This window comes from Schistocerca cancellata, chromosome 8 (genome assembly GCF_023864275.1).
Source record: "Schistocerca cancellata isolate TAMUIC-IGC-003103 chromosome 8, iqSchCanc2.1, whole genome shotgun sequence".
Lineage (NCBI taxonomy): Eukaryota > Metazoa > Arthropoda > Insecta > Orthoptera > Acrididae > Schistocerca > Schistocerca cancellata.
This window is the reverse complement of record NC_064633.1, coordinates 60,256,597-60,284,540: the sequence shown is the minus strand read 5'-3', so window position 1 is coordinate 60,284,540 and position 27,944 is coordinate 60,256,597. Positions and strand designations below refer to the sequence as shown.

The 27,944-nt window shown below is 41.2% G+C and overlaps 1 protein-coding gene across 1 annotated transcript in view; it reads left to right on the top strand.

The window, feature by feature from the left end:
• LOC126095062 (uncharacterized) overlaps positions 1 to 3,592 on the top strand; it is a 28,326-nt gene extending 24,734 nt beyond the window's left edge. Inside the window, exons 3-4 of the mRNA XM_049909745.1 lie at positions 264 to 1,656; positions 3,420 to 3,592. Of these exons, the coding sequence (XP_049765702.1) occupies positions 264 to 1,137 (874 nt within the window). The 3' untranslated portion in view covers positions 1,138 to 1,656; positions 3,420 to 3,592. The remainder of the gene's footprint in view (positions 1 to 263; positions 1,657 to 3,419) is intronic.
• Positions 3,593 to 27,944: the final 24,352 nt, after the last annotated feature.

Here is a 27,944-nt window from a genome sequence, read left to right as displayed (position 1 = left end):
AATGCAAACTAGCCACAGACTGCACACAGCACAGCCATACAGAGCGCTACGTGGCATTACCAATATAAAAATCTAAACAGCCTACTTACAATAAAAATCTAAACAGCCTACTTACAACGTATCAAGTGCTTCATTGTTGATTATCTGGTTAGAAGCTACATAATAGCTGAGATTTTTCATAGTTTTAATTTCTCATATATTAGGAAAATTCCTCCTAGGCGTCGAGAGGGAGCGGTATTCGAGGTCTCATCTGTTTGTTCCAGACTTCACCAGGTGGACGCCTCCAGCTTCGAGTGCAACCGCCATCTGCGCCGTGTCGACCTGTCTGGCAACACTGGTCTCCGTCGACTGCCCGCGCTGGTCAGCGATTCCATTGAGACTGTGGATGCCGACCGCTGCAGCATCGCAGACGTCGATGTCGACGACCTGCGAGGACTGCCAGCTCTCAAGGTCCTCCACCTGTGTGACAACCCCGGCCTCGACTGCCGGGGCGTCAAGCGGAGACTCGCTCGATCTTATCCGTCACTGGTGGTCGTCTGTGATGACTCGCAGGCGTTCTCTGGCACAGCCAAACTTTCCAGCGCTCAGTCGCCTTCTGATACCTCGAACAATTCACCGCAACCCGTGACATCTACTGAGACGGACACAGGGCGAGAGATCGACTTCCAAAATTCAGTTACGCAATTACATATCGAAGACCAAAAAGTCAGTACGGCAGTGACGCCCTCTGAAACGGTTGCGGGGCCAGAGATCGACTCCAAAAATTCTCTCACACAGTTACATATCGAAGACCAAAAAGTCAGTACGGTTGTGACATACTTGGGAACGATTAAAGGAAATCACATCGACTCCAAACATTCAGTTACAGAATTACTCGTAGAACAAAAAATCGATACAGCTACAAAAAGTCTCTTAGACCTTACTACAGAAGTTCCTATAAAGCACAGAGCAGAGACCTCTGCACAGTCGCCTCACGCTTTCACGAAAATTAAAAGCGAAAATATTTTTGTGGTTACCAATCCAAAAGAATTCTATGAACTTGATTCCATTTTCCTTATCTCTATGGGCGTATTGCTGCCGTCGATATTGTTGTTAACACTATTGGTGTTCTACTTGAAAAGAAAAGCTAACGATTAATGGCCTTGTTGACTGACTCTTTCGTAGAGTCTAGGTACAACAACTTCAAGCTCGACTGTTGTCTGCCTCAGAAAACAGGAAAAGATATAGCTAAGCGATAGCAAGAAGAAGAAGTGCTAGTAGTACATCATTTCGTCAGCAGCTACTCAGAAGAAGATCTAACTTTTGACGCACAATCCCCCCAAATTGTGCTGCGAACCTGTTCGAACTTTCACGATAGGGGGAGTCTAATGATACAGCTGTTGCGTCACTGTTAACAGACCTGAGAAGCAGTTTCGCAGCACAAAGCCAGGGATTTCCTGGGATCGAGACTGGGAGGTTGTTCTTGCGTTCATTGGTACATTGTACGAAACGATTTATTACTAAGCAATTGTTACAAAGATTTACTAAGCACACGGGAGCGAACATATGAAAGAAATCACAAAATGTGAAGCTACAACACACCAGCACCAGAACCAAACGTCTGTTGTGAAGCTGCCCAAGGTACAGTGAAGCCATCAGTTTGAGAACAAAGCCGCGGTAAGTTATGCAAAAGTGGCCAAAATTTTTTTAAAACCATCAGTTTCTCAAATCCTTAAAATTTTGGTACAGCTGGTATATTTAAGAGTCATACACTACCAGTATTGCTTGAACAAGTTGGTAAACTGCATTAATCAGGACAACGCTCTCATTATTAACAGTAGATTAATTAAGGTGTGTTACGGCAACGAGAATAATTCTACGCTTCGCAGTGGAAGTGTATGTTTCAGGTAAGAGTTTCATTTATTCTACGATGTATTCGTCTTAAAAGACAATGTAATTTCTCCAAAAGTCAGGAGTGCAGTTATTGATGCGTGTATCTGGAATTTACGTAAAACTCATGACTGCCATTTCTTCCTCATTATGTCAATGTTACTGCTGATTAAACACAGTTGTGGCCACGTCCATCCTTTCTAATGAAACAATATTACGTTCTTTTCCACTCGTGACGTCTTCTCAGTGACTTTTTCATACAGTTGGTCCAGCATATTACATAGTTTCAGCAAATTATTGCACCACCCTTCTCAATGTAGCCAGCAGAATCTATTTTGTGTGCCAGGGAATGCTGTCCGTTGATCTTTCGTCGTCACCACAGCAGAGAGTCCCCAGCTTCCATTAAGTGCGCTCACCGCTGCTTCGATTTTGATTAGATTCAATGAACCCACAGTAGCAAAACGGAACACAAGATATTTGATGGGACCGATGACCTCGCTGTTTGGTCCCCTTCCCCAAATCAACCAACCAACAAAATTTCTTGAATTAATTTTAAATAGATTAAAACATTGTTTATATGTCGGTTTCTCATCAAACGTTTTTCTCTGGATCCTTTTCAAGCGAAACATGGTCACCATAGAGCTCAGTTACGCATTTATTAACTGACATCCTGTATAGTGACAAGCAATACTAAACAATGAATATTATAGCACCACTGTATATCATTTTCACCATTAAACGAAAGACAGAAAATACATGTAATTTGAAAATCCGTGAAAAGAAAACTGCCCCCAGGTAAAGCTGACACCTGTCGTACGTTATAATTTGTACCAATCTAATATTAACAAAGTAAGTAATAATTCGAAAAAGAATCATCTCCAGTACATTCAACTGGATTACTGACAATGACTATAGTTGTATTGGTGTATATTGTTTCACTCTGAGGCCAACTGCTGTAGAGCAATTCTACGACACAATGCTTAAACCTGTTGTGAAAACGGTTTTTTTGTGTCTCCTGTAAAATTTACTTTCTGGGAAATGGCCCCTTTTCCAACACACCGATTAGGTTTTAGATAAAACATATATAGGAACAGCTACGGACGATACTCATTTATTTTTAATTTTATTATTGTAGTCGGTCAAACTCGCCATAATTTTACATATAAAACCAGTTTCGGCTGGCATATTAATTTGCGGGCAGTGGTGAAATATATGCACATTATTGCCGCAGCTGCATCACCTTGTTCAAACAGTACTGGTCATCATGTATGGCTTTTGATCTTAACAGTTATACCAATTTGTACTTTTTTAAGAATACTATCTCTCTGACAGTTCGAGAACTCTTCTCTTTGCCATAATATTTCAATAGAGCGTTTGTTTTCTTTGATCAGATGGTCTTGTATGTTTTAGCAGCTGAACAGTAATTTCAACTTTCCACCGTTTCTCCATGTTTGTAAATTAATTTTAAAGATTTCAGTGTCAAGTCATCTGATTCATCCCAATAGTATTCATGCTTCTTACTAATGCAGTTGTGTTTGGTTTTTCCGCAGATTCACGGAGTCACTGATTTGAACTTTTCGTCATAAAAGCCGACTGCAGACATTACACCATGGCACATAACGTCCATCACAAATCAGTGAAGAGAATTTCTTCCAAATGCTATTGTAACAAAATGTACAAGCTTCACAATAACGAAAGAAATAAAAAAAAATCGTAAAATAAATTCTGCCTCGAGTCTTACTTATTTCATTCCCAGGTATTAATTTCCTCGTTATGAAATGTTCTGATGCTACTTATGCATAAAGAGAGTATTATAGTCATGTCTGAAACCCAGACCATTAATTAACCAATTTATTTTTTTTAATTTGTGAGAATATTCGTTCAGCAAAGGTGCCGGATTAATGCATGACCTCCGTGTTCAGAAGAGAGTGCGGTGTCTCCGTGATGCTTTCGGGCTCTCGTGGCAGCAGTAATTGAGATGTTCTTTTTTATAGACAACATACAGGCTTGGCTCTATTTTCTAGCATGCGATTGTCATGAAAGCTACACTACTTACAAAACATCAAATTTAAACCAAGAAGAGCCACAGAGACTGCCTTAGGGACTAACAGTGACCGCTTTTTAAACTAGTTTTACTATCTATTTCTGATTCATGCTGAAACACGTAATAAATCATTTTTTTAAAAGAATCATTTACCATAGAGTATACATGTAGACCAAAATTCTGTCTTGAGGTCACCCTCAATGAATGTATGAAAACTTTTTAAGTAAATTCGGGCGGAACAGTTATGTCTGAAACACGTTCGTGAGCTTAGGTAGACTCCTAAGACTGTTTTATCTTCTTTAGTGTTGAAATGACATGCTGTGCTCAGCAAAGTTACACTAAGCAGAGTCGAATTAAAAATGTCAGCCATAGCTGCAACTAAGCTTCCTGCTACAGTAAGTAAAGAATGAATTCTTCAAATTAGTAACGTACCAACGACTTTAGTGGTATTAAGTTTCGGAACCACAGTGGTTTTTTTCCAGTAAATATCTGTATAGAAAATTATTGTACTTACGTCAATTTTCGAGAAACGTGTTCATTAGGATCTAGTGATGCCATTCTTTAGTTGGACAAAAATAAAGATGCCTTGGTGACTTTTTCTCAGTTTGAAAATACAGGGACAGTGAAGCTTCGTGGACTCTGGGCGAGACGCAAACTGGGAGTTACCTAAGGAGCCAGTTATTTATTCCGTCTCTACAACTAAGTACTTAAGGATCTCATAAAGCTGTCTTTATATATGTTGGGGTGATGTTCTTCTTCCCATTTCAGTTTATTACGATTGTCTTCAAAACCGAGGAACAGTTGATTCGCTGTCCAAGTTAGATCACATGGCGTAATATTACTCCTTTCGTTTTCTGAATAGAATGTCTAAGCTCATGTGCTGAGAAACACAATCCAAAAATTTTTCTCGCAAATTGGATACAGTCTGATGGCATTGCTGTACAGTGGTCTTCCGGCTAGCTCTACATATGATGGCTTGCGCAGCCAATGCGGAACAGCCATGGCAGTACTGGTATTTCACTCCACAGGGCCGAAAAATAGTCACAGCACTGAAGTTACGTATTTTTGGAGATACTTCAGAAACTAAATACAGTGATCTGTACATGACTTGTGTGTCAATTACACTGTGGCAGAGACAAACAAGGATAACGTTAATGCTTCATCTGTGTAGCAGATTCTCTAGATAGTTTTATGTCCGTAAGTTGTACGGTAGTCTGTATTGCACGTATAGATTGATGATTCCACAATTAACTTGAGAATGAATATTTATTGCAGTCTCACCAGCGAAACGATAACGGAAATGATCGTCCTTGATGTCAGTGTGAACGTAGCAACAACAAGAGTCTGTCTTGGTCTGAATCGTGACGCCGATCCTCAGGTAGGTCGTGACGTAACCACTGCTGCTCAGCTACACCGTAGCACTGTGTCCCAGGGAGAGCGCTGACGGCTTCTGAGCGGCGTACCGGAGCGATGCGGCGTGGTGCAGACTCGTCTGTGCTCCAACAGGTGTGACACCGAGTCGTGGAGCTCTGATCCGCTCGTTTTTATTTCGTCCGCTTCCACCCTCCCCCCCCCCCACCCCCCCCCCCCCCCACCGCCGCTCCTCCCAGATGGATCGGGAGTGGGATGTCAGTGGATGCAATTTAAAAAATTTAAAAAAAAAATATATAACAGCTGGTGTAGTGTAACGACGTAAGTTTCTTATAAATGATTTTCGTTTGACATATGACCATGTGTAGACTTCGTCACCTACGTCAGTTACAACCCACTTCAAAATTATTTATATTCTTTTTAAATTGTCTCAGAATGGTTCTTGAACGACACTGTATCATTTGAGTCGTATGCACAGAATTACGACACTCGGGTCAATTGGTTTGCGTAAACTTTTTTCAATTTTAGATTTCGTTTGTTTCTCCTCAGAAATTATATTGACACACGTTATCTTGATTTAATCGATATTAGACTCACACATTGAATAAACTTTTGAGATTCAAAGTTGCGATGAACGCTGTCAAAATTCAATAATCTCGTCAAATATATTATTAATCCATTCACATAATTCTTCATAAATAAATCCTCAGAACACGTATTTCAACTTTAGTAGCATCCACTAGTTTATTATCTTCCTACATACAGACGTGAACCTGAGCCTTGACAAGATAGGACTAACTTTTTCAATAAGATTAAACTTCCTATGATATCATTGTTGTACAGGACATTACAAATTTTCATTTATTTTATTTTTTAGAAGCACGACGCAACAACTCGGTTCCAGGATCTTCTGTTGCTCTTTGGCTGTCGACCCGCGACGTATGTTGTTGTTGTTGTGGTCTTCAGTCCTGAGACTGGTTTGATGCAGCTCTCCATGCTACTCTATCCTGTGCAAGCTTCTTTATCTCCCAGTACCTACTGCAACCTACATCTTTCTGAATCTGCTTAGTGTATTCATCTCTTGGTCTCCCCCTATGATTTTTACCCTCCACGCTGCCCTCCAATACTAAATTGGTGATCCCTTGATGCCTCAGAACATGTCCTACCAACCGATCCCTTCTTCTGGTCAAGTTGTGCCACAAACTTCTCTTCTGCCCAATCCTATTCAATACTTTCTCATTAGTTATGTGATCTACCCATCTAATCTTCAGCATTCTTCTGTAGCACCACATTTTAAAAGCTTCTATTCTCTTCTTGTCCAAACTATTTACCGTCCATGTTTCACTTCCATACACGGCTACACTCCATACAAATACTTTCAGTATAGTGGCCAGCAATTTTCTCTCTGGTTCCGGCAGCGAAGATGCTGTCTCCGTTCGTTGCGCCGCTTTCTCCGTACATGAAACATAAAAAAATTACAAAAACTTTAGAAAATTCACAGCTATTACAAATATTACAAAAATATCTGAACAAAACTAAATTAAACTTATATTCACCTGCAAACTGGGCTGACACTGGTGGATGGGTGACGCTTCAATTTCGCGTCCCACTACACTGGATATGGCGGTTGGCAAAAATAAACGTTTTCTACAATAAAAGACCTATCGTCTGTTGCATAAGTTAAAATATAAAAGGTTCATTTGGTTATTAATCAAAATAAAGACACTCGTGAAAGGAAAAAGTGTTGCACACAAATATATAGAAACAGATACACAATTACATAAGATAAAACGGAAAGGCGATATGTTGACTGATTAAAATAGAGACATAGATAAGTGAAGAGATCAGTGAATTTAGACTGTCAGGGATAAGGGTATCACGGGAACTTAGCATTTATTGTCTAGGAGGGAGTCTATGTGGGTGGGTGTTTGGAGGAGGGACTGGGTAACGGAAAGAACGGTGAGGCTCCGAAACAAGACTTACGAAGTGGGTGGAGAGGATAGGAATGGAAGGGAGCCCTGACGAGGCTGGACGGAAGGAACCTCCTGGATCTGGTAGAACGTGTATATATCAGGGTGGGCTACATGGTCGGGTACGGGAAGGCGATTAATGTTCCGTTGGGTGAATGGTGTGGAGATGTAGCGTTGGGAAATGTGGTGCTGGAAGTGCGTCACAGTACCAGGATCAGTGAGCAGGGGATATGCTAGTGTGTGGTTAGTATCAAGTTTACGGGTAACGCAGGGTAGGCGGAGGTGTTCAAGATGGAAGAATAGGCTGGCGAATTTTATAATCTGGTAGAGGCCAGGCGGAGTGCGTGGCGTTTGAGGATCCCTATCGCGTGATAAAGGGAAGGAGCGGAAGTCCATGTCACATTTGCATACCAGAGGATGTGTCAGATAAGCGTGCGGATGATTGGGGAGGGGTGAAATCCCCATGTTCAGTGGATAAATAGTTTTAGTAATTTTCGTCTACTGTGAGCTTTCTGTCGAATGGTTAGTAGATGGAGCTTCCATGTTACTCAATGATCAAGTATTACTCCAAAATAGTTTAATGTTTTAGTTATCTGGATACGACGATCGTATATGGTAAGGTGAAACTCGTCTGGTTGGAAGCTGCGGGTGGTTCGGCCTGCAATTATTGCCTGGGTTTTGGTGACCGCTGGCTCGAAGGCTTCTTCTGGGTAGGTTGCTCCCGTTGGTCGTTTGAATGCAGTAAATTATCCGAAAATGTGTCTGCCGTTATCTGATCTGTGGTGGTAGGTAGTATGGACTTCTAAGTGTACTGGCTGTCTTCAAGCGTGCCTTAAAGTGCTAGATACTAAAAATAAACTCGTATGGTCCTACTGCCTGTCAGGAAGGGCCAAGGGCCGCATAAAGCATTCGGTACTCTTCGCATGGGGGCGTTCGGTGATGATTGTGTCTTCTGATACAGCTCAGCTGCGTGTTCCTGAAATCGTGCAAGCACAGTTGGTTCCCTCGTAGCTTCGTGAAGATAGCAGGCTGAGAACCTGAAGCGTGCACCACGGCTTAAGAACACCGCGGCGGAGGAATATCCGCAGCCTCTCTGGATCACTTGTTAAAATAAAAACGTTGCCGAACGAATAACTCTTAATGCATCTATTAAATGAAGCTTACTGCCAGGGGAAGATGGGTTCTGTGCTATCAGTGGTAAATGGTTTCGTTTAACAGGTATCTTTTTCATTTCGTTAACTACAACTGTTCCAGAATTCTACTCTTTATCCTGAAGGTTTGACTTTTGGTTCTAAAACTATGTTTTCAGATCTAATATTGGTTACTCTTTCCTGCTGCTGAGGATTCGAGGTGGTTGATTAAAAGCTGTGTAGGACAGTACTAGGCAGAAGACATTCGAAGTAGTCGAGATGTGGTGGTACAGAAGGACGTTGAAAAATAGATGGCCTACTAATATAAGAGACGATAAGTTTCCATACAGAATCTTCGAGGAAGGGAACATATTGACAACACCGACAAGAAGAAGGGACATCATGATAGGACATGTGTTAATTTATTTATTTATTTACACGTCAAGTTCTGTAGGACCACGTTGAGAAGCACATCTCCAAGGTCATTTAACGTGTCAGTACATGAAATTACAACATAAAAGTAATAACAGACAAATATAAAATGTTTATGAACTCAAAAAAAGTCAAGCTATAAGTTTAAGTAAACGCAATCAACAATATTTTGTAGCATAAGAATCAGCTAAATTTTTCTAGGAACTCCTCAACAGAATAGAGCGAGTGACTCTTCGAGGAAACTCTTCAGTTTCAATTTGAAAGCATTTGGATTACTGCTAAGATTTATGAATTTTTGTGGTAGCTTATTGGAAATGGATGCAGCAGTATACTGCACACCTTTCTGCACAAGAGTTAAGGAAGTCCGATCCAAATGCATGTTCGGTATTGAGTGAAAACTGCTTGTTCTTGGGAATACGACGATATTGTTAACAAGAAACGTGCGTAAAGAATACGTATATTGAGAGGACAATGTCAAAATACTCAGACTAGTGGAGAGGGGTCGACAAGTAGTTCGTGAATTTATACCATTGAGTGCCCTTACCGCCCGTTTCTGAGCCAAAAATATCCTTTTAGAATGGGAAGAGTTACCCCAAAATACAATACCATACGACATAAGTGGATGAAAATAAGCAAAGTACTTTACTTTTCGTATCGAACGATCACTTACTTCAGATAGCGTTCAAATAGAAAAATGGCAGCATTAAGTCTTTGAACAAGAAAGTGGGCTATACGCAACAGTTTAGTGACTATCTGAGCACCTAGAAATTTGAACTGTTCAGTTTCATTAATCATATGCCCAATCTGTCAAATTAAAACGTCGGATTTTTTTTAAATTGTGTGTAAGAAACTGTAAAAACTGAGTCTTACTGTGATTTAGCGTTAGTTGTTTTCTACGAGCCATGAATTTATGTCATGAACTTCACTATTTGAAGTCGAGTCATTGTTGCACGCAACACCCTTTACTACCACGCTCGTGTCATCAGCAAACAGAAATATTTTAGAATTGCCCGTAATACTAGAGGGCATATCATTTATATAAATAAGGAACAGGAGTGACCCAAACACTGAACCCTGGGACACCCCCATTTGACTGTACTCCACTCAGACCCAAAATCACAGCCGGTCTCAACACTGTAAATACGCCAATTGTGAGCTACTCCCCATATTCCGTAATAGTCCAACTTATGGAGCAATATTTTGTAATCAACACAATCGCACGCCTTAGTTAAATAAAAAAAATATGTTAGGCGTTCGAAACCTTTTGTTTAACGTATCCAGTACCTCACAAAGAAAACAGAATATAGCATTTTCAGTTGTTAAACCACTTCTAAAGCCGAACTGTACATTTGATAGCAAATTATGTGATACAAAATGCTCAATTATCTTTACATACACGCTGATCGCATAGAAATAGGTCTAAAATTGTCTGCATTATTCCTTTCTCCCTTTTTATAAAGCGGCTTTAGTACTCACAAGCGCAGGTCGCCAATTGTGAAATTCAGATTCGATTCATACTGCGCATAATAATAGTTCATGGCCAGGTGTAATGTGGCAAAGCACCAAGATGCACTTCTCAGCCCTTGTCGAGAAAATCGACAGTTAAAAGAAACCGTTGCGGTGAAATACTCTCTACGATTAATAAGTTTCTACATCGTCGTGGCGCAGCGGTAAGCGCTCGGGTTCGTAATCCGAAAGGTTTCCGGATCGAATCTCGCGCCATGCAATTTTTTTTTAGTATTTGTTTTTTGTAATTCAAATGTATATACAGGGCTATTACAAATGAATGAAGCGATTTCATAAATTCACTGTAGCTCCATTCATTGACATATGGTCACGACACACTACAGATACGTAGAAAAACTCATAAAGTTTTGTTCGGCTGATGCCGCACTTCAGGTTTCTGCCGTCAGAGCGCTCGAGAGCGCAGTGAGACAAAATGGCGACAGGACCCGAGAAAGCGTATGTCGTGCTTGAAATGCACTCACATCAGTCAGTCATAACAGTGCAACGACACTTCAGGACGAAGTTCAACAAAGATCCACCAACTGCTAACTCCATTCGGCGATGGTATGCGCAGTTTAAAGCTTCTGGATGCCTCTGTAAGGGGAAATCAACGAGTCGGCCTGCAGTCAGCGAAGAAACGGTTGAACGCGTGGAGGCAAGTTTCACGCGTAGCCCGCGGAAAACTAGCTCATGCCACAACTGGAGACCGACAGCGCCGACTTCATCTTTCAACAGGATGGTGCTCCACCGCACTTCCATCATGATGTTCGGCATTTCTTAAACAGGAGATTGGAAAACCGATGGATCGGTCGTGGTGGAGATCATGATCAGCAATTCATGTCATGGCCTCCACGCTCTCCCGATTTAACCCCATGCGATTTCTTTCTGTGGGGTTATGTGAAAGATTCAGTGTTTAAACCTCCTCTACCAAAAAACGTGCCAGAACTGCGAGCTCGCATCAACGATGCTTTCGAACTCATTGATGGGGACATGCTGTGCCGAGTGTGGGAGGAACTTGATTATCGGCTTGCTGTCTGCCGAATCACTAAACGGGCACATATCGAACATTTGTGAATGCCTAAAAAAACTTTTTGAGTTTTTGTATGTGTGTGCAAAGCATTGTGAAAATATCTCAAATAATAAAGTTATTGTAGAGCAGTGAAATCGCTTCAATCATTTGTAATAACCCTGTATATATATACACACAAATATATATATATATATATATATATATATATATATATATATATATATATATATATATATATATATATATATATAGGGTGTTACGAAAAGGTACGGCCAAACTTGCAGGAAACATGCCTCACACACAAATAAAGTTCAAATGGTTCAAATAGCTCTGAGCACTGTGGAACTTAACATCTGTGGTGATCAGTTCCCTAGAACTTAGAACTACTTAAACCTAACTAACCTAAGGGCATCACACACATCCATGCCCGAGGCAGGATTCGAACCTGCGACCGTAGCAGTCGCGCGATTCCTGACTGAGCGCCTAGAACCGCTAATTTCCATGTTAGAGCTCATTTTAGTTTCGTCAGTATGTAATGTACTACGCTCAATGGAGCACGTTATCATGATTTCATACGGGATACTCTATCTGTACTGCTAGAACATGTGCCTTTACAAGTACGACAGAACATGTGGTTCATGCACGATGGAGCTCCTGCACATTTCAGTCGAAGTGTTCGTACGCTTCTCAACAACAGATTCGGTGACCGATGAATTGGTAGAGGCGGACCAATTCCATAGACTCCACGCTCTTCTGACCTCAATCCTCTTGACTTTCATTTATGGGGGTATTTGAAAGCTCTTGTCTACGCAACCCCGGTACCAAATGTAGAGACTCTTCGTGCTCGTATTGTGGACGGTTGTGATACAGTACGCCATTCTCCAGGGCTGCATCAGCGCATCAGGGATTCCATGCGACGGAGGGTGGATGCATGTATCCTCGCTAACGGAGGACATTTTGAACATTTCCTGTAACAAAGTGTTTGAAGTCACGCTGGCACTTTCTATTGCTGTGTGTTTCCATTCCATGATTAATGTGATTTGAAGAGAAGTAATAAAATGAGCTCTAACATGGAAAGTAAGCGTTTCCGGACACATGTCCCCATAGCATATTTTCTTTATTTGTGTGTGAGGAATGTTTCCTGAAAGTTTGGCCGTACCTTTTTGTAACACACTATATATATATATATATATATATATATATATATATAATTCCCGGCAATTAGTTGCAACAATTATGCATATGATAAGTTGTTGAAAGTCGTTTGCCTTGGAAAAACTGGCGACTTCGAACATTATTATGTTTTCCGCAAACAAAGTTGTATTTCACAAATGTTATTAATTGTCTTCATAATGTTTACCACGTATAGTTAACGGAAGACGTAGAAATAATATTCCGAAACGAATACGTATAGTTTAAGTCAAACGTTCGAATTAGAAGAGACCCCACGAACACAAATTTGCTGTGGCTGGCGTGAAATATAAACTCCATTACTCGCTCGTTACACTTGAAGGACAGATGTTGAATGGGCCGAAACGAGCCGCCGCATAACAGCGTAGTTGCCTGCTAACTTCAAAAGAAGGTAGATGCGGTCCCTAGCGCAACTTATAACATCGTCGAAAATCAGTGCGTACGTGAGAGCTTTGGTACACCCTGTTAAACAAACGGAAGCATGGGATTCGGCAACGGAAAATCACAAAATTTGTTTCCCGGAAAGAGACGGCTACCCAAGACGAAATTTTTCCCGCAGCGGATACATTTCGGATCCAGACACGAACGTTGACAACTAACTTCGACAAAGATTTCATAATTAATACTGAGCAAACAGAGCTGTTCACAAATGTCATATGACATGATGATAGAATATGATAATCTGATATATGATAGACAACGCAGATTTCGTATATTTCTTATATAAGCGATATTTTTATATTTTGTTTGTCAGGGTGCCAGTACCAGTCCACATTCAACAGAACTCTCACCGAAAAAGGGTCAAAGGGTGTCCTGGTAACCCGACACGACATGAACAAGGTGACGCATTCGTATACGGCACAATATTCAATCACGATGTCTGGAAGAGTCTTGCCTCTTGTTTTCGTATGCCTCCAAGAGTCCACAGGTGCGTTTGGACCCAGAGTACAGAAGACAGTCGACGAGTACGCCAAGAAGTATACCAACGTTGTTATTACATCTTCGAAATCCGGTACACTAACAACGGGTTTTTCATGGACTTCTTGCGTAATGCTTTGCAACCATACGTACAAAAGAAAGAATTTCTCCTTCTGATCAACTCTTGGGGTGGGCAAACGAACCCGGCGTTATACAATGAGATGTTCCAGGACGATAAGAAATTAACAACGTGCATTATAAAAGTCATTCCCCCAAAGTGCACTCCCCTCGTCCAACCGTGTGACGTGTATTTTTACCGGCAGGTAAAAAATTTGATCAAGAGCCTTCAAAATTGTGCTTTTATAATCGAGCTAAGCCGTGACATCAACTCCAGAGACGATTGTATAAAAATCCAATCCATCGTCCACCACCAATTGTCTTCTACGATTTTGCCGATATGATACGATACGCGTGGTATGCATCAAACCTGACGAGCAATTTTTCATAATGTCAATCAGGTGTGTATCCCAACAGATAATTTAAAAAACAATTGTTCTTGTAAAAACGCATCGTTTATCAGATGTGCTCGATGTCGTGCTGTTTTCTGCTTTCCATGTTTCTAAGGTAACTATCACTCTGGTTCGTGCAATACTCCAGCTACTTCTGGTCACTAACTGTTAATTATGTGCGAGTGTATACCGAACTTTTCAATAAATTGTATCCACTTGAATATTATTTGTGATATTGTGTTTTATTTCAAGTATTATTTTTCCACGACAAACTACTTTCAACTTATTAAATGCATAATTGTTGCAACTGATTGCCGGGAATTATATATATATATATATATATATATATATATATATATATATATATATATATATATATATATATAGTGTGTGTGTGTGTGTGTGTGTATATATTTGAATTACAAAAAACAAAAAAAATTGCATGGCGCGAGATTCGATCCGGTTACCTTCGGATTATGAACCCGAGCGCTTACCGCTGCGCCACGACGCTGTAGTAAATTATTAATCGTAGAGAGTATTTCACCGCAACGGTTTCTTTTAACTGTCGATTTTCTCGACAACGGCTGAGAAGTGCATCTTGGTGCTTTGCCACATTACACCTCTGGCCATGAACTATTATTATGCGCAGTATGAATCGAATCTGAATTTCACAATTGGCGGCCTGCGCTTGTGAGTACTTTAATCATACAGAAAGCTGACCATTCCTCAAGGAAAAATTACAAATATGCCTATATACAGGGCTAACATGTGCAGCACAGCATTTTAATATTCTGCTAGATACTCCATCATATCCATGAGAGTCCTTAGTCTTCAGTGATTCAATTATTGAGTCAATCACCCCCTTGTCAGTATCACAGAGGTGTATTTCAGACATAAATCTCGGAAAGGCATTTGCCAAGAGAGTTATATTATTCCCTGTAGAAACTAAATTTTTATTTAATTCACCAGCAATGCTCAGAGAAATGATTGTTAAATACTGTACATCTATCTATCTATCAATAACAGAAATACTTTTACTACGAACTGACTTTATATTGCCGACTTTGTTCTGCTGTCTGGACACTTCCTACGCAACTGACCATACGATTTTAATTTTATAATATGAATTAGCTATTCTATTTGCGTACCACATACTGTTTGCCTCCCTAACAACATTTTTAAGCACTTTACAATACTGTTTGTACTGGACTACTGTAGCTTGTTTGTGAATGCTTCTAAGATTTTAATATAATTCCCACTTTGTTCTACATGAGATCCTTATCCCACTAGTCAGCCACCCAGATTGCGTTTTACTGCTAGAACCCCGGTTAGAACGTTCTAATGGAAAGCAACTCTCAAAGAGCATGAGAAATGTGTTAAGGAAAGCATTACATTTGTCATTATGTTATCGGCACTATAAACATCCTGCCACTCTTGTTCCCTGACGAGGTTTAAACAACTCTCTATTGCAGCTGGAATATCTTTCCTACATAGTTTTTAATTCTATGTAACATTTTTTGCGTACAAAAGCATCTTAATGTAAAAATTTGTGCATCATGGTCTGAAAGACCATCCACCCTTTTCCTAACAGAATGCTCATTTCGTAATGAAGAATTAACAGAAATATTATCTATGGCTGTGCTACTGTTTCTCAGTACCCTAGTTGAAAAAAACACAGTCTGCATCAAATCATATGAGTTAAGGAGATGTACCAACATCCTTTTTCTTGCACAATCATATGCAAAATTAATACTGAAGTCAGCTCATATAACTAACTTCTGGTACTTCCTATAAAGTGAATCAAGAACCCTCTCTTGTTTGATCAGAAATGCTCTGAAGTCAGAGTTAGGGTACCTACAAACAACAACAATTAGAAGTTTAGTTTCACTAAATTCAGCTGCCCTGCGTAACATTCAAATATCTATTCAGTGCAGTGCCGTGATACGTCTATGGACTCAAACGGAATACTGTTTATTACGTACATGGCCACTCCCCCACTCTGCAAGGAACACTTTAAAAAACAACCAGCTCTATCTGTATCCTGGTAAAGGAAGCCTCTGAATCGTCAAATTATTTAAGTGGTACTCCAGTATTTCATAGTCAACATCTATACGCAGTTCACTAACTTTATCTCTAATACCTCTTATATTTTGATGAAATATGATAATTTCTTCTCTACTTTGAAACATGACGTCCTCTGAAGGTGACTTCTTAGTTACAGGGACATCTTTTAAGCAGGTATACCTATCAGTTGACTTCGATCTAAAAAGGGTGCAGCTCTAACACCTACCATAACCCACTACACTGTCACATAAAGCTTTGCCAGTCTCCCCTTCCCATACCTACTGAGGTGCAGGCCATGCCTAGTATAACCCGAACTACTGATAAACTGGCACCACTGCAATGGACCCACGCCCTCTGCCATCAGTGCCTTCACGAGCCCCGTGTTAACAAGCCTAACAGCCGCATGAAGATGGGGCGTATCATGAGGCTGAAACAGCTGCACGAAATGCCCATTAGTGCTACCAGTCTGAGCAGTTTAAGACATCAGGGAATACACTGCATGCTGCTAGAGGGGGCTGTAGAGAGTAAAAACTGTGGGGGAAGTCAGAGATTGGAAAATAACCAACGAATAACTGAAGACATAGGGTATATGTGCTATTCTGAAATGAAGAGTACAAGAGAAAAATTAGTGGCTGGCCATATCAAACCTACCAGAAAACAGATGACTCAAAAAAATGTATATATGTAACAGGAACTGCGAAACGTATTTTTGTGTGTGTGTTTGTGTGTGTGTGTGTGTGTGTGTCTGTGTGTGTGTGCGTGCAGTATAATTAATAGAGAAAACTGACATGGGTGAAAACTGAAAATATATGACAGCATAATCGACCTAATTGAAAGTTGATGTTTTATGCATTTATGCTTCGTGAAATCTATAAGGGGCGCCTGGGATGTGGTAGCACGCCTGGGATGTGATATATTACATTTATCATTATCCATGGATCCATTGGAGAGGAGTCTCTGGAACGTGCAAAGAGTCAAAGTTTTTTTTTTTTCTCAGATACATGGATATTGTACAATTCTAATGCAGACAGAGGTATGAGCTATAATCCTTGAGAAGATATTCATCGGTGGAGTAAAAGGAGTTATCCAGCAGGAGGTTCTTTAATTCACTCTGAAACCGATCTTTATCACTTACGAGACCTTTGATACACTCTGTTAAGTTATTGAATATGTGAGTACCCATGTATTTCACTCCTTTTTGTACTAATGTTAAGCTTTTATAGACCTTATACAGATTGTTTGTGGTTCTGGTATTATTATCATGTTTTGCACTATTTTGTGCAAAAAGAGTCATGTTGGAAATGCCAAACGACATGAGTATATGTACTGAGAAGTAGTGTTAGAATACCAAGTTTCTTAAAGAGGTCCCTGTATGATGATCTAGGACTGTCACCAGATATAATTCTAATGACTCGTTTCTGAATTTTGAAAATGTTCTCTTTGTGAGAGGAGTTTCCCCAAAAGATGATTCCATAACTCATTACTGAATGGAAGTAGCCGAATAAACTAACTTCTTCATTTTTAAATCACCTATTTCTGCCATCACGCGTACTGCAAATGTAGCTGAACTAAGACGTTTCATTAAGTCTAGAGTGTGAGTTTTCCAATTTAGGCTGTGGTCAATTTGTAGCCCTAAACGTTTGACACCGACTACAGCTTTAATTTCATTGTTTGAATACATTATACTTATAGGGTCAGGTATTCTTTGTGAGGTACTAAACTGTATGTACTGAATCCTGTCAAAATTCAGTGACAATCCATCTGCTGTGAACCATCCACTGATACTTACAAATATTTCATTAGCTGATTGTACAGTGAGATCAGGAGTACTGTTTTTATACTAATATTTGTATCATCTGCAAATAAGACAAAATTTGCATTTTGTGGCAATGCATATGGAAGGTCCTTAATATATAATAGGAACAACAAGGGACCTAAAATAGAGCCCAAGAGCATCCCCCGTCTGATGGTTTCATATTTTGAATGACTATTGTTATACCACATAGATAGGGACACTTTCACTAAAATGTGCACTGACATCCGGTTATCCACTTGCAACTGAGGTTTTGTGAGACATTTGGCTCTATGAAAGATCTGAATGCCTACATTTAAATCAGCCCAGTAATACCAACAATATTAATTCAATGTGCAACGAATGAATCTGATTAGCATACGAGCTCATTTTACATGGTAGTGGATAGGATAACGTGATATAGATTGCAGTACTTGATTTAATCTCCAGTTTTGAACTGCCCGCATCTCGTGGTCGTGCGGTAGCGTTCTCGCTTCCCACGCCCGGGTTCCCGGGTTCGATTCCCGGCGGGGTCAGGGATTTTCTCTGCCTCGTGATGGCTGGGTGTTGTGTGCTGTCCTTAGGTTAGTTAGGTTTAAGTAGTTCTAAGTTCTAGGGGACTTATGACCACAGCAGTTGAGTCCCATAGTGCTCAGAGCCATTTGAACCATTTTTTTTTAACTCTTCGATAAGTCATATTTGCAGGATGACTCATGGGAAGGGATGAAGTTCGGACTTACATGAAGTATCAAAACAAGATGGATAATCAATCATTACAATCGACGGTAGCTTATTTGTTCTTGGGGCATTTGTTTGCCATGCCATATCGTCAACACATTAAAATTGTCGATGGATTGCACTCCTCATTTAAATTGTTTGTTTGTTTCTCAAATGCAGCATTTATGAAAATTGAATGATGAATGTCACATTGAACACCTTTTATACAAGTCACTGGCAACTAAGATATATTATTTTCCTCTTATTTTTGATCCCATTGTTCCGATTTCTTGCATCATCTGTTGTTGTAGCGTCCGTAGTAGCACTGGGGTCAATATGAGCCCATAAGAATATTGGAAAAAGATATCTCCCTTGTTATGAAAGCTATTTTTTTCAAAATATATGACTCTCTCTCTCTCTCTGAGTCACTTATATCAAATGATGAATGGTTCGGTTTTATATTTGTCACTTATTAAAGTTTATTCACGGTTTTTGCGCTGAGTACCACTGTGGTCAGTACGACCCCAATCTTTCTTTTTGCTCGTTTAACGTAATATTAATTTATGAAATAGAATCATTTCCGTTAAAAAAACTGTAACGTCAGTTTTACGTCGATTTATTAAAGTACTGCAGATATATCCGGTATAATTTACTTAGGGCCTATATGGGCCTAGTCGTACTCAGCGAGAGGAAATAATCCTGGTAGTAGGAGGGCTAAAAATATTGTAAATTAAGGCTCTGCTCTATAGGCTGTAAAGAGAAATGTCGTTCATTGTGAGAGTTACAGTTGTCGTCGAAACAAGAAAAAGAAGCAGTACACTGTGGTCCGGAGGCGCAGACTTTTTGTGATGTGGAAGCTTGTTTACAGCAGGGTGTAAAACACTTTGCGGACATGAGCGCAGTCGATAGATTGCCAGGGCGTCAGCAGAAGCAACTGAGTGTTCGATGTCTTCCTGTATGACTTGTGCTGTTAGCTCATGTACTGTAAGTTCATCAGCTCCAGGTAGAATTCAGTCAGTTGTGTGATTCAAGCTGCGTTACACTGTAGTTTAAATCCTGTCACTGTGTGTTGTCCTACAGAAAACTAAGTGACGCTCTGGGCTGTATTGTGGCTTCACTTGTGTGTTTGTTGTTATTGTGCTGTTTGTACTTACATATGGATCAGCAGATGTTCCTTTAACTTTTCCACAGCTTGTTAGCAAGGAACGTGTATTAATCTACAGTTGGGCTTGGGGATAGTGCCCTCTGCTGTGTATCAGCAAATGGATGTATCCTACGACTCGTGCTCTCTACGGTGATGACAAATATTCAGATCGCAACGTATCATCTGATAAGCTGTTCGCCCGAACACCAGATATGGAGGAGAATGGAGGCGCTGCACGGGTTGGACGAAAATCCTGGAACCAGTGTGCAACGAGCGGCAGTAAAAGACGTAAGCCGTCCTCGTGTCTGGGTGCTGCCGCATCGGCGGTTGCCATATCAATACCGTCTTCAACGCGGACACACAACCACGGCAGCGAATCAATCAACGATTCTAGGAAAATTGTGGGGCAGATGAACTATTTGCATTTACGATAACTTTTTGACCATGAGGTGATCGCAAAGAATGTTGTTGTGAATTTTCATAATCTGTAAGAGTACACTGACGAAAATTCTCATGATACTGCAGGAAGAGGCCTTCAGTATTCCCCTCCGTCAACGTATCACAGTGGTTCTTCACGATAGATTAAATAGGTCCAAGCATGGTACGACAGAGGGACTTAATCTCAGAACTATCTCACTGACATATTCTCTGCCGCTCTGGAGATGCTTCACGTCAACGAGGACTACAGACGTGGTTCACGCGCGGAGGTGCACACGCATATCCTCGCCCGTGTAATACCTCGTACAAAAATTGTGCAACAGCACGAAATTTCACTCTGCTGCGGAGTGCGCGCTTATTAGAAACTACCTGACAGCAAAAAGTGACAACACCAAGAAGAAATGAAAGCTGGTAGGCGTATGTGAAAGATGACGTCTGTTCGTATTTCGAGCCAGTCGCGCAAGAGTGTCGTCAGTAGCGCCATTATAAGGATGCAAATCAGGTGTGCCCTAAATACACGCTCTAACGGTCGTGATTGCACGTGGTGAGTTGATGTTAGTCAAGAAAGCCTTTAAGGTGACAAAGGCGCCTTTATCAACACGTCACTGAGTTTGAACGAGGTCCTTAATAGTGTAGGGAAGCAGCCTACTCACGCCGTAATAAATTCACACCAGTCTTTACATTGTATGCCAGCCTAGTCCGCTGTAACTAGCTCTGACGTCATAAATGTTGCGCAGTACTTTAAAAATCAAGTTAATAACCTGAAACGGTTCTAGCATGTCAGGATTAATACTAAATTAATATGTGTTGAATGTCAGTTCGATAGCTTTAACCATTTTCGAAATTTGGAAGTTTTTCTGTAAAAATCATTGGCGCGACAGAAAAGAGCTAGAAACTTAAAAATTTATATTTAGATTCCTTTTTCATAATAATTTAGTAGGAACAGTTTTCTGGATCTCACAAATTAAGATTTTAGTTGAAATTCGATATTTTCTGGTTTTTGTCTTAAAAATTAAGGAAGCAAGATAGATTAAGTAGGCTAATAAAAAAGGCTAGGATGTTTATATCTAAGTAGAATGGAGATCCGCTATAATCATAAATGTGTGAGAAGTTTCAATTGAATAACTATATAACTATAGCGATAGCGTATCTCCAAAGGGCAAGTTCAGAGAGCTCGTCTACTGTGTGTAGTGTAATTAAATTAATTCTCTCGCCCAAAATAATTGACTTAGCCACGTCAGACTTTTATTATGATTACGTACCTGTGTGCTGAATGCACATTTAAATTGAGAGCTTCATCGGCCATCAGCAAAGGAAGCGATGATTTATTGAATGACTTAAAGTGGTGCGTTACTAGCCCAGCGGCTAGTTGGGGGAGCCGATTTGATCAGGCATTCCCTTAGCCGTCCGCACCGCGGCTTTATATATAAGAACGCTGCGCGCGGAAGCAAGGCCCCAGTTCTCTCCAGACGCTGAATAGCACACCATCTGTGTCGGGAGTCGCGTCGCGTCGGTATCATTGCATTAAACAGCCTCTGATGCCTACTAAGTTACTCAGCATACGCGTAACCATGAAATCATTTTCGAGTGACGTGTTAATTCGGGGATGACTTTAATTATCTATCTCCAGTTTGCGTATGTCGTATTTTCACGTGCCGCCGCGGGACAGACATTCTACCATTATTTAGCGTGGCGTTTGATGAACATTACCATCATATTATGGCGAGCATTCACTTAAACATTTAATTTGGACAGTTAGAGTTGCATCAGCGCATTAGACTCTGAACTGCCCTGTTAGTCAGATTGTGTGGATTCTGTTTTTTCATCTGTGACTTTCAGAATACAGAGAACATTTTTTTACGATCGTTTTTGATTATGAATCCCAGACAATCTCCTAATTCCTCAGAGCTATTTGCTGTACCTATAAGCATATTTCTCAGATGAAGTGGGCACTAGGAATTCTAATTACAGGCTTCACGTTTTGTTAATCACTTTCTGGTTGCCAAAATTGTAGTTAGAGAGCCAGTGTTGAGAACGGCAAAAGACAGCATAATCAATAGGAACATTTTTATAACAATTAATTACACCCGCCGCCCCACATATGGTTAAACGGCAGGGAAATGTTTCTTTTCTACATTACATTCCAAATATTATTAACAAGTATTAATTCCAACCCGCCGCCCCACAATAGGGCTACGAGAAGCTGGATGTCCCTTCTATGATACTGCCGAAAGGGTTGGCAGGATTGCAGGCACTGTACATGATTGCTGGCAGCGGCGGTCAGGAGAATGTACCACGCAAGAACACGGGGCTCCGCACAGCCACGTAGCACTGCCGAAAAGGATGCTCGTCGTCTTCGGCGTACGGCTCTGGCGCATCGTACTGCATCTGCAGTAGCAGTTTGAGCAGCAGCTGGTACCACAGTGACACGACGAAATGTTACAAATCGGTTACGTCAAGGACAGCTCCAAGCCAGACGCCCTAAAGAGTGCGTTTCATTGACCACAAAACACCGCCATTTGCGACTTCATTGGTGTCAAGCGAGAGCTCATTGCAGGACAGGGTGTAAATCTGTTGTGTCTTCTAATGGAAACTGGTTCTGCCTCTGTGCCGTTGGTGGCTTTGTCGTGGTTAGAAGGAGGCCACCTGGTGGCCTGCAACCAACTGCGTGTTACACGTATTGGAGCCGTGGTCTGGGGTGCGATTTCGTGTGACAGCAGGAGCACTCTTGTGGCTACCCCACTCACTCTGACTGCAAATTTTTTATGTCAGTCTGGTGATTCGACCTGTTCCCCTACCCTTCATGAACAGTATTGGGTAGGGGCGGGTTGTTTGGGGAAGGAGACCAGACAGATAGGTAGTCGGTCTTATCGGATTAGGGAAGGACGGAGACGGACGTCGGCCGTGCCCTTTCAGAGGAACCATCCCGGCATTTGCCTGGAGCGATTTAGGGAAATCACAGATAAGCTACATCAGGATGGCCAGAAGCGGGATTGAACCGTCGTCCTCCCGAATGCGAGTCCAGTGTGCTAACCACTGCGTCACCTCACTCAGTATGTACAGCATACCTGGGGGTATTTTCCAAGAGGATAACACTCGCCCACATACCACTGTTGTAAACCAACGTGCTCTACAGAGCGTCAACATGTTGCCTTGGCCTGCTCCATCACCAGATGTGTCTCCAGTAGAGCACGTGTGGTACATCATCGGAAGACAATTCCAGTGTCATCCACAACCAGCATTAACCATCCCTGTATTGACCAACCAAGTGCAACAGGCGTGAGAACTCCATATCACAGACTGACATCCGGCATCTGTACAACATAATTCATGCACGTCTACTTGCAGCACTGAAAAATCTGGTGCACACTGGTTATTGATGAACCGTCATTTCACATTTGCAATGGTTTATCTTGCACTTACATTAACCTGCGATTTTGCAATGTCAATCACTTAGATTTGTTATCTAGACAAAGGTACTCCCAAAGTTTTATTACTTAACATTAATAATTTTTTGGTGTTGCGATTTTTTTGCCGTCAGCGAACTAAAACGACATCCAACTGTACATAAGTGCAAGCCCCAAGAACATTTCTGACGCAGTAGCGAGTATGAACGCAGATCTTTGCTCTGTTTTTCGAGGGGCACAGAACCTAGGTCTGAAACTAAACCCCAAGAAATCCCAGGTCATTCTTATATCTCATCCAAAGTTAATCAGCCGGTACTTTCGCGAAACAGTCCCTCAAATACTCCTCAATGGTACCCAACCACCATACCAAAAAACAGTAAAAGACCTTGGAATAATCTTGGATGAACACCTAAACTGGGAAGAACATACAGTCACACCTTGCCAGAAATCGCCCTCCTCCGTACATGCAATCCAAAAATTCAGAAAAATATTTCCAACCCATGTTAAACAAAAATTAGTCCAAACACTAGTCTTGCCTAATCTTTACTACTGTGACGTAGTTCAAGACGGCACAAATAGTGAAAATTCGAGATGCCTCGAGCTAGTTATGAATGCTTGCGTTAGATACGTGTGCAATATACGGTTGTAGGATCATATCAGTCCTTGATACTCCCAGCTAGGTTGGATACGCCCACATAAGGCACGCGATCTCCACACGATGTGCTTACTTCATCGATTTCTTAGCCACTGGTGCCCCCAATACTTATATTCTCACATTAAACACCTATCATCATTCCACAACCGCAATACCAGATCGGATATGTCTAGCATCTTGGCTGTACCTTTACATAACACAAAATCTTTCTCCGTGTCATTCTCCATCTCAGCCATACGACTATGGAACGTGCTCCCCTGTCATCTGCGTCTTATCCAGGACCACTCAACATTCAAGAGGGAACTGAAAACATACATATTAGGGACGGTATAGCCACCATTGTTGTGCCCCTCTCATCTCTTTCTTTTTCCTCTCCATCGTAGCTTCGAATTTTACCATTCTATTTCTCTTCCTCTAACCTAGCTACCGCTTCTATATCTCTTTCACCCCATTCTATCGTCTTATGTCTCTGCTCGAAGAGAATAATTCACAAGCTGCAAGAATATAACGAGAAAATTCCCAACTAGCAATAGGACTGACATTCATAAAAGAAAAATATGTTTACTTTCATATAAATAGTCATTACTATTATTATTATTATTATTATTGATTGTTACACTTATTTTTTTGATTGTTATAATTATCATTGTACTACTGTTATAATCTCTATTTTTTTCTTTTTTAACATTAATACTGTATAACACGTTATATGTCCTTAATGTTCTGTACAAACTGAAATTCGTTCAATTTAAGTATGCCTGGTTAGGTGTAAGAAAGGGCCTGAAGGCCCTAATCTTGCCAGGTAAAATAAATGCATAAATAAATAAATAAATAAAACTGTGTGCGACTTCGAGCTTAAAACCTTGAATCTGTACATGACACAGGCAAATGACCCCTCGAATAACCTTTGCAAGTTGCTCTAATTCCGGCACATAAACTGCCATATCCCAAACATCACAGAAGGGATCTCGCAAAACCTATCGTGATGATACTATTTTCTGGCAGGCTGACTGCTACACGAGGCAAGCACACTGAAACAAGATAGCATACATCGAGATAGCATATCACTGCAGGTGATGGAACTGAGACATGGCAACAACTAGCGACTGCACGCCATTAGGTTCAACAGCTCATATAAGCGCGATGGCTCTTATAGGAAGTTTTTAGACATACGATACAGTTGTCAATGAGACACAAACGAACAGCATACGGATTATCGCAGTGGGACCCAACGGTTAGCCAGTGGAATGTTAGAGCACATTCTGGTGTTTCCTGTGGAAAAGATAGAGAAAAATCTGGTATCAAATCCTGCGATACGTTCTATCGCTATCGGCAAACACAGATGCTGTAATGGTACTAATGCTCAGGCAAAACAAAATCATATCAGTCGATAATAAGTGAGCGATTGTCTTAACCAATATTTATTAGAAAATAATAGCTCAGCTAATTAAAATTAGACTCTAAACTGAATTGCCCAGAGTCTTAGGCCATTATGAAAAGTCTGTGATCCCAGTGTAATATAGAGACACTCCAAAGACGTTCAGAGCACGTGTCAGTGTCTTTACAGCGGTCCAGCCCAACCCTATATGAAGAGAGAGGGTAAAGTAGATTTAAAACTTGTTCCAATCACAGATTCTGGTTTCCTGTACAGTTATGAGTTTCAAGGTAGAAGACCAGGGCGTGCGCACCACCGAGCCATCAGTAACCTCAGATAACTTGCCTGAGTACACGACCAGCAGACATCGGGGACGGAGAAATTTCTGTGTTTACCTTTCAGTTAATTCACGAATTCCGAAAAATGGCGTAGGGCGGCAGAAGATCCAGTGGCTGATAGTTTCAAAACTCCCCGCGAAGGCGACGGCTGCGAGGAAGGACGCTGGCGCTCCCATGCGACGGCCACACGCCTGCGCCGCCCCAGTGGTGCCAACCTGTGCGTGGCCAGGCCGAACAACCTTTCGGCTGGAAGTCTGAGCGACTTTGGCACTCCCGCCTGCGCTCACATTGGCAGCAGGGACCTTCTGTACTCGGAGGAAGCATACGCTCACTGTGCGAGGTAGCCACTTCACTGAATTGCTTCGATTCACCTCTTGAGCTCAGTTCTTTGCGGTGCTCTCTGCGCTCAGTTTGTGGCACACACTGTTGGCTTTATTTCGTAACCAGCAGTCGCGCGGTAGTATCCGCCGTTCTGCGCTTCACGTGTTCCTTTGCACCGCCGTGGAAGCAACCGGGCGTAGTTAAACCTCAGTTTTCACCAGGCTATTCGCAGTAGAACAGTCACAGCACAGCCAACCGTGTTTAAGACGTAGATATTCAGTTTGCACCGTGAGAGATCAGCCTCACGGTTTTATGACTATTAATTAGGCAGTCTTGATCTTGCTGCCCCTATCCATGTGCTCGCACCGTACTGCCACTCATGGCTCTGCGCCACAACTTGTGGTTCGAATCCTGGAGTTCATCATTGTTAAGCTGTATCAGAGACAGCAAAGGACTTAGAAGAGCAGTTGAACGGAATGGATAGTGTCTTGAAAGGAGGATATAAGATGAATATCAACAAAAGCACAACGAGGATAATGGAATGTAGTCGAATTAAGTTGGGTGATGCTGCGGGAATTAGATTAGGAAATGAGACACTTAAAGTAGTAATTGGGTTTTGCTATTTGGGGAGCAAAATAACTGATGATGGTCGAAGTAGAGAGGATATAAAATGTAGACTGGCAATGGCAAGGAAAGCGTTTCTGAAGAAGAGAAATTTGTTAACATCGAGTATAGATTTAAGTGTCAGGAAGTCGTTTCTGAAAGTATTTGTATGGAGTGTAGCCATGTATGCAAGTGAAACATGGACGATAACTAGTTTGGACAAGAAGAGAATAGAAGCTTTCGAAATGTGGTGCTACAGAAGAATGCTGAAGATTAGATGGGTAGAACATATACCTAATGAGGAGGTTTGAATAGGACTGGGGAGAAGAGAAGTTTGTGGCACAACTTGACTATAAGAAGGGATCGGTTGGTAGGACATGTTCTGAAGCATCAATGGATCACCAATTTAGTATTGGAGGCAGCATGGAGGGTAAAAATCGTAGAGGGAGACCAAGAGACAATACACTAAGCAGATTCAGAAGGATGTAGGTTGCAGTAGGTACTGGGAGATGAAGAAGCTTGCACAGGATAGAGTAGCATGGAGAGCTGCATAAAACCAGTCTTAGGACTGAAGACCACTACAACAACAACAAGCTGCATCAGGGCTGTCTCTAGCCGCTGGAATAGTTGTCGTTAGCTTTGATCTTATTTTCTGTAACTGTGGCTCAGCCCACAGCTTGTCTGCAGATGGCTTGTTTAGTCCGAAATTGTGCACTGGCTAGTTATCATCTACTTCTACCGTGACTGCCTCTCATTTCAATGTGTTTCTGAGATTGTGTCTGCCTTTCTTTCAGCTGTCTGGTAATGGTTCGTAGTCTCCCCCTGTTCTCTTCACTAAGCAATTAATTTAAATCAGTAACAGAAATCCCTGCAGTAAATGAAGAAGAATCCGCCGCCATCACGATCCGAAGGGCAGCAGATCACCCGGTAAGATTTTTCTAATTTGATGGTAGGAAAGACAGCGACAGGCAGAACTGATCTCCTTTTTTTCATTTCGATCCTCCCGAAGCCAAAAGAAACTAGCAAACTACAAAAGGTCCTAGAATGAGTGATATATTGGCAGACTATCGAGATCTACTCCACCTTACTTCAGAAGTGCAGGCAACTTCACTGACAGCAT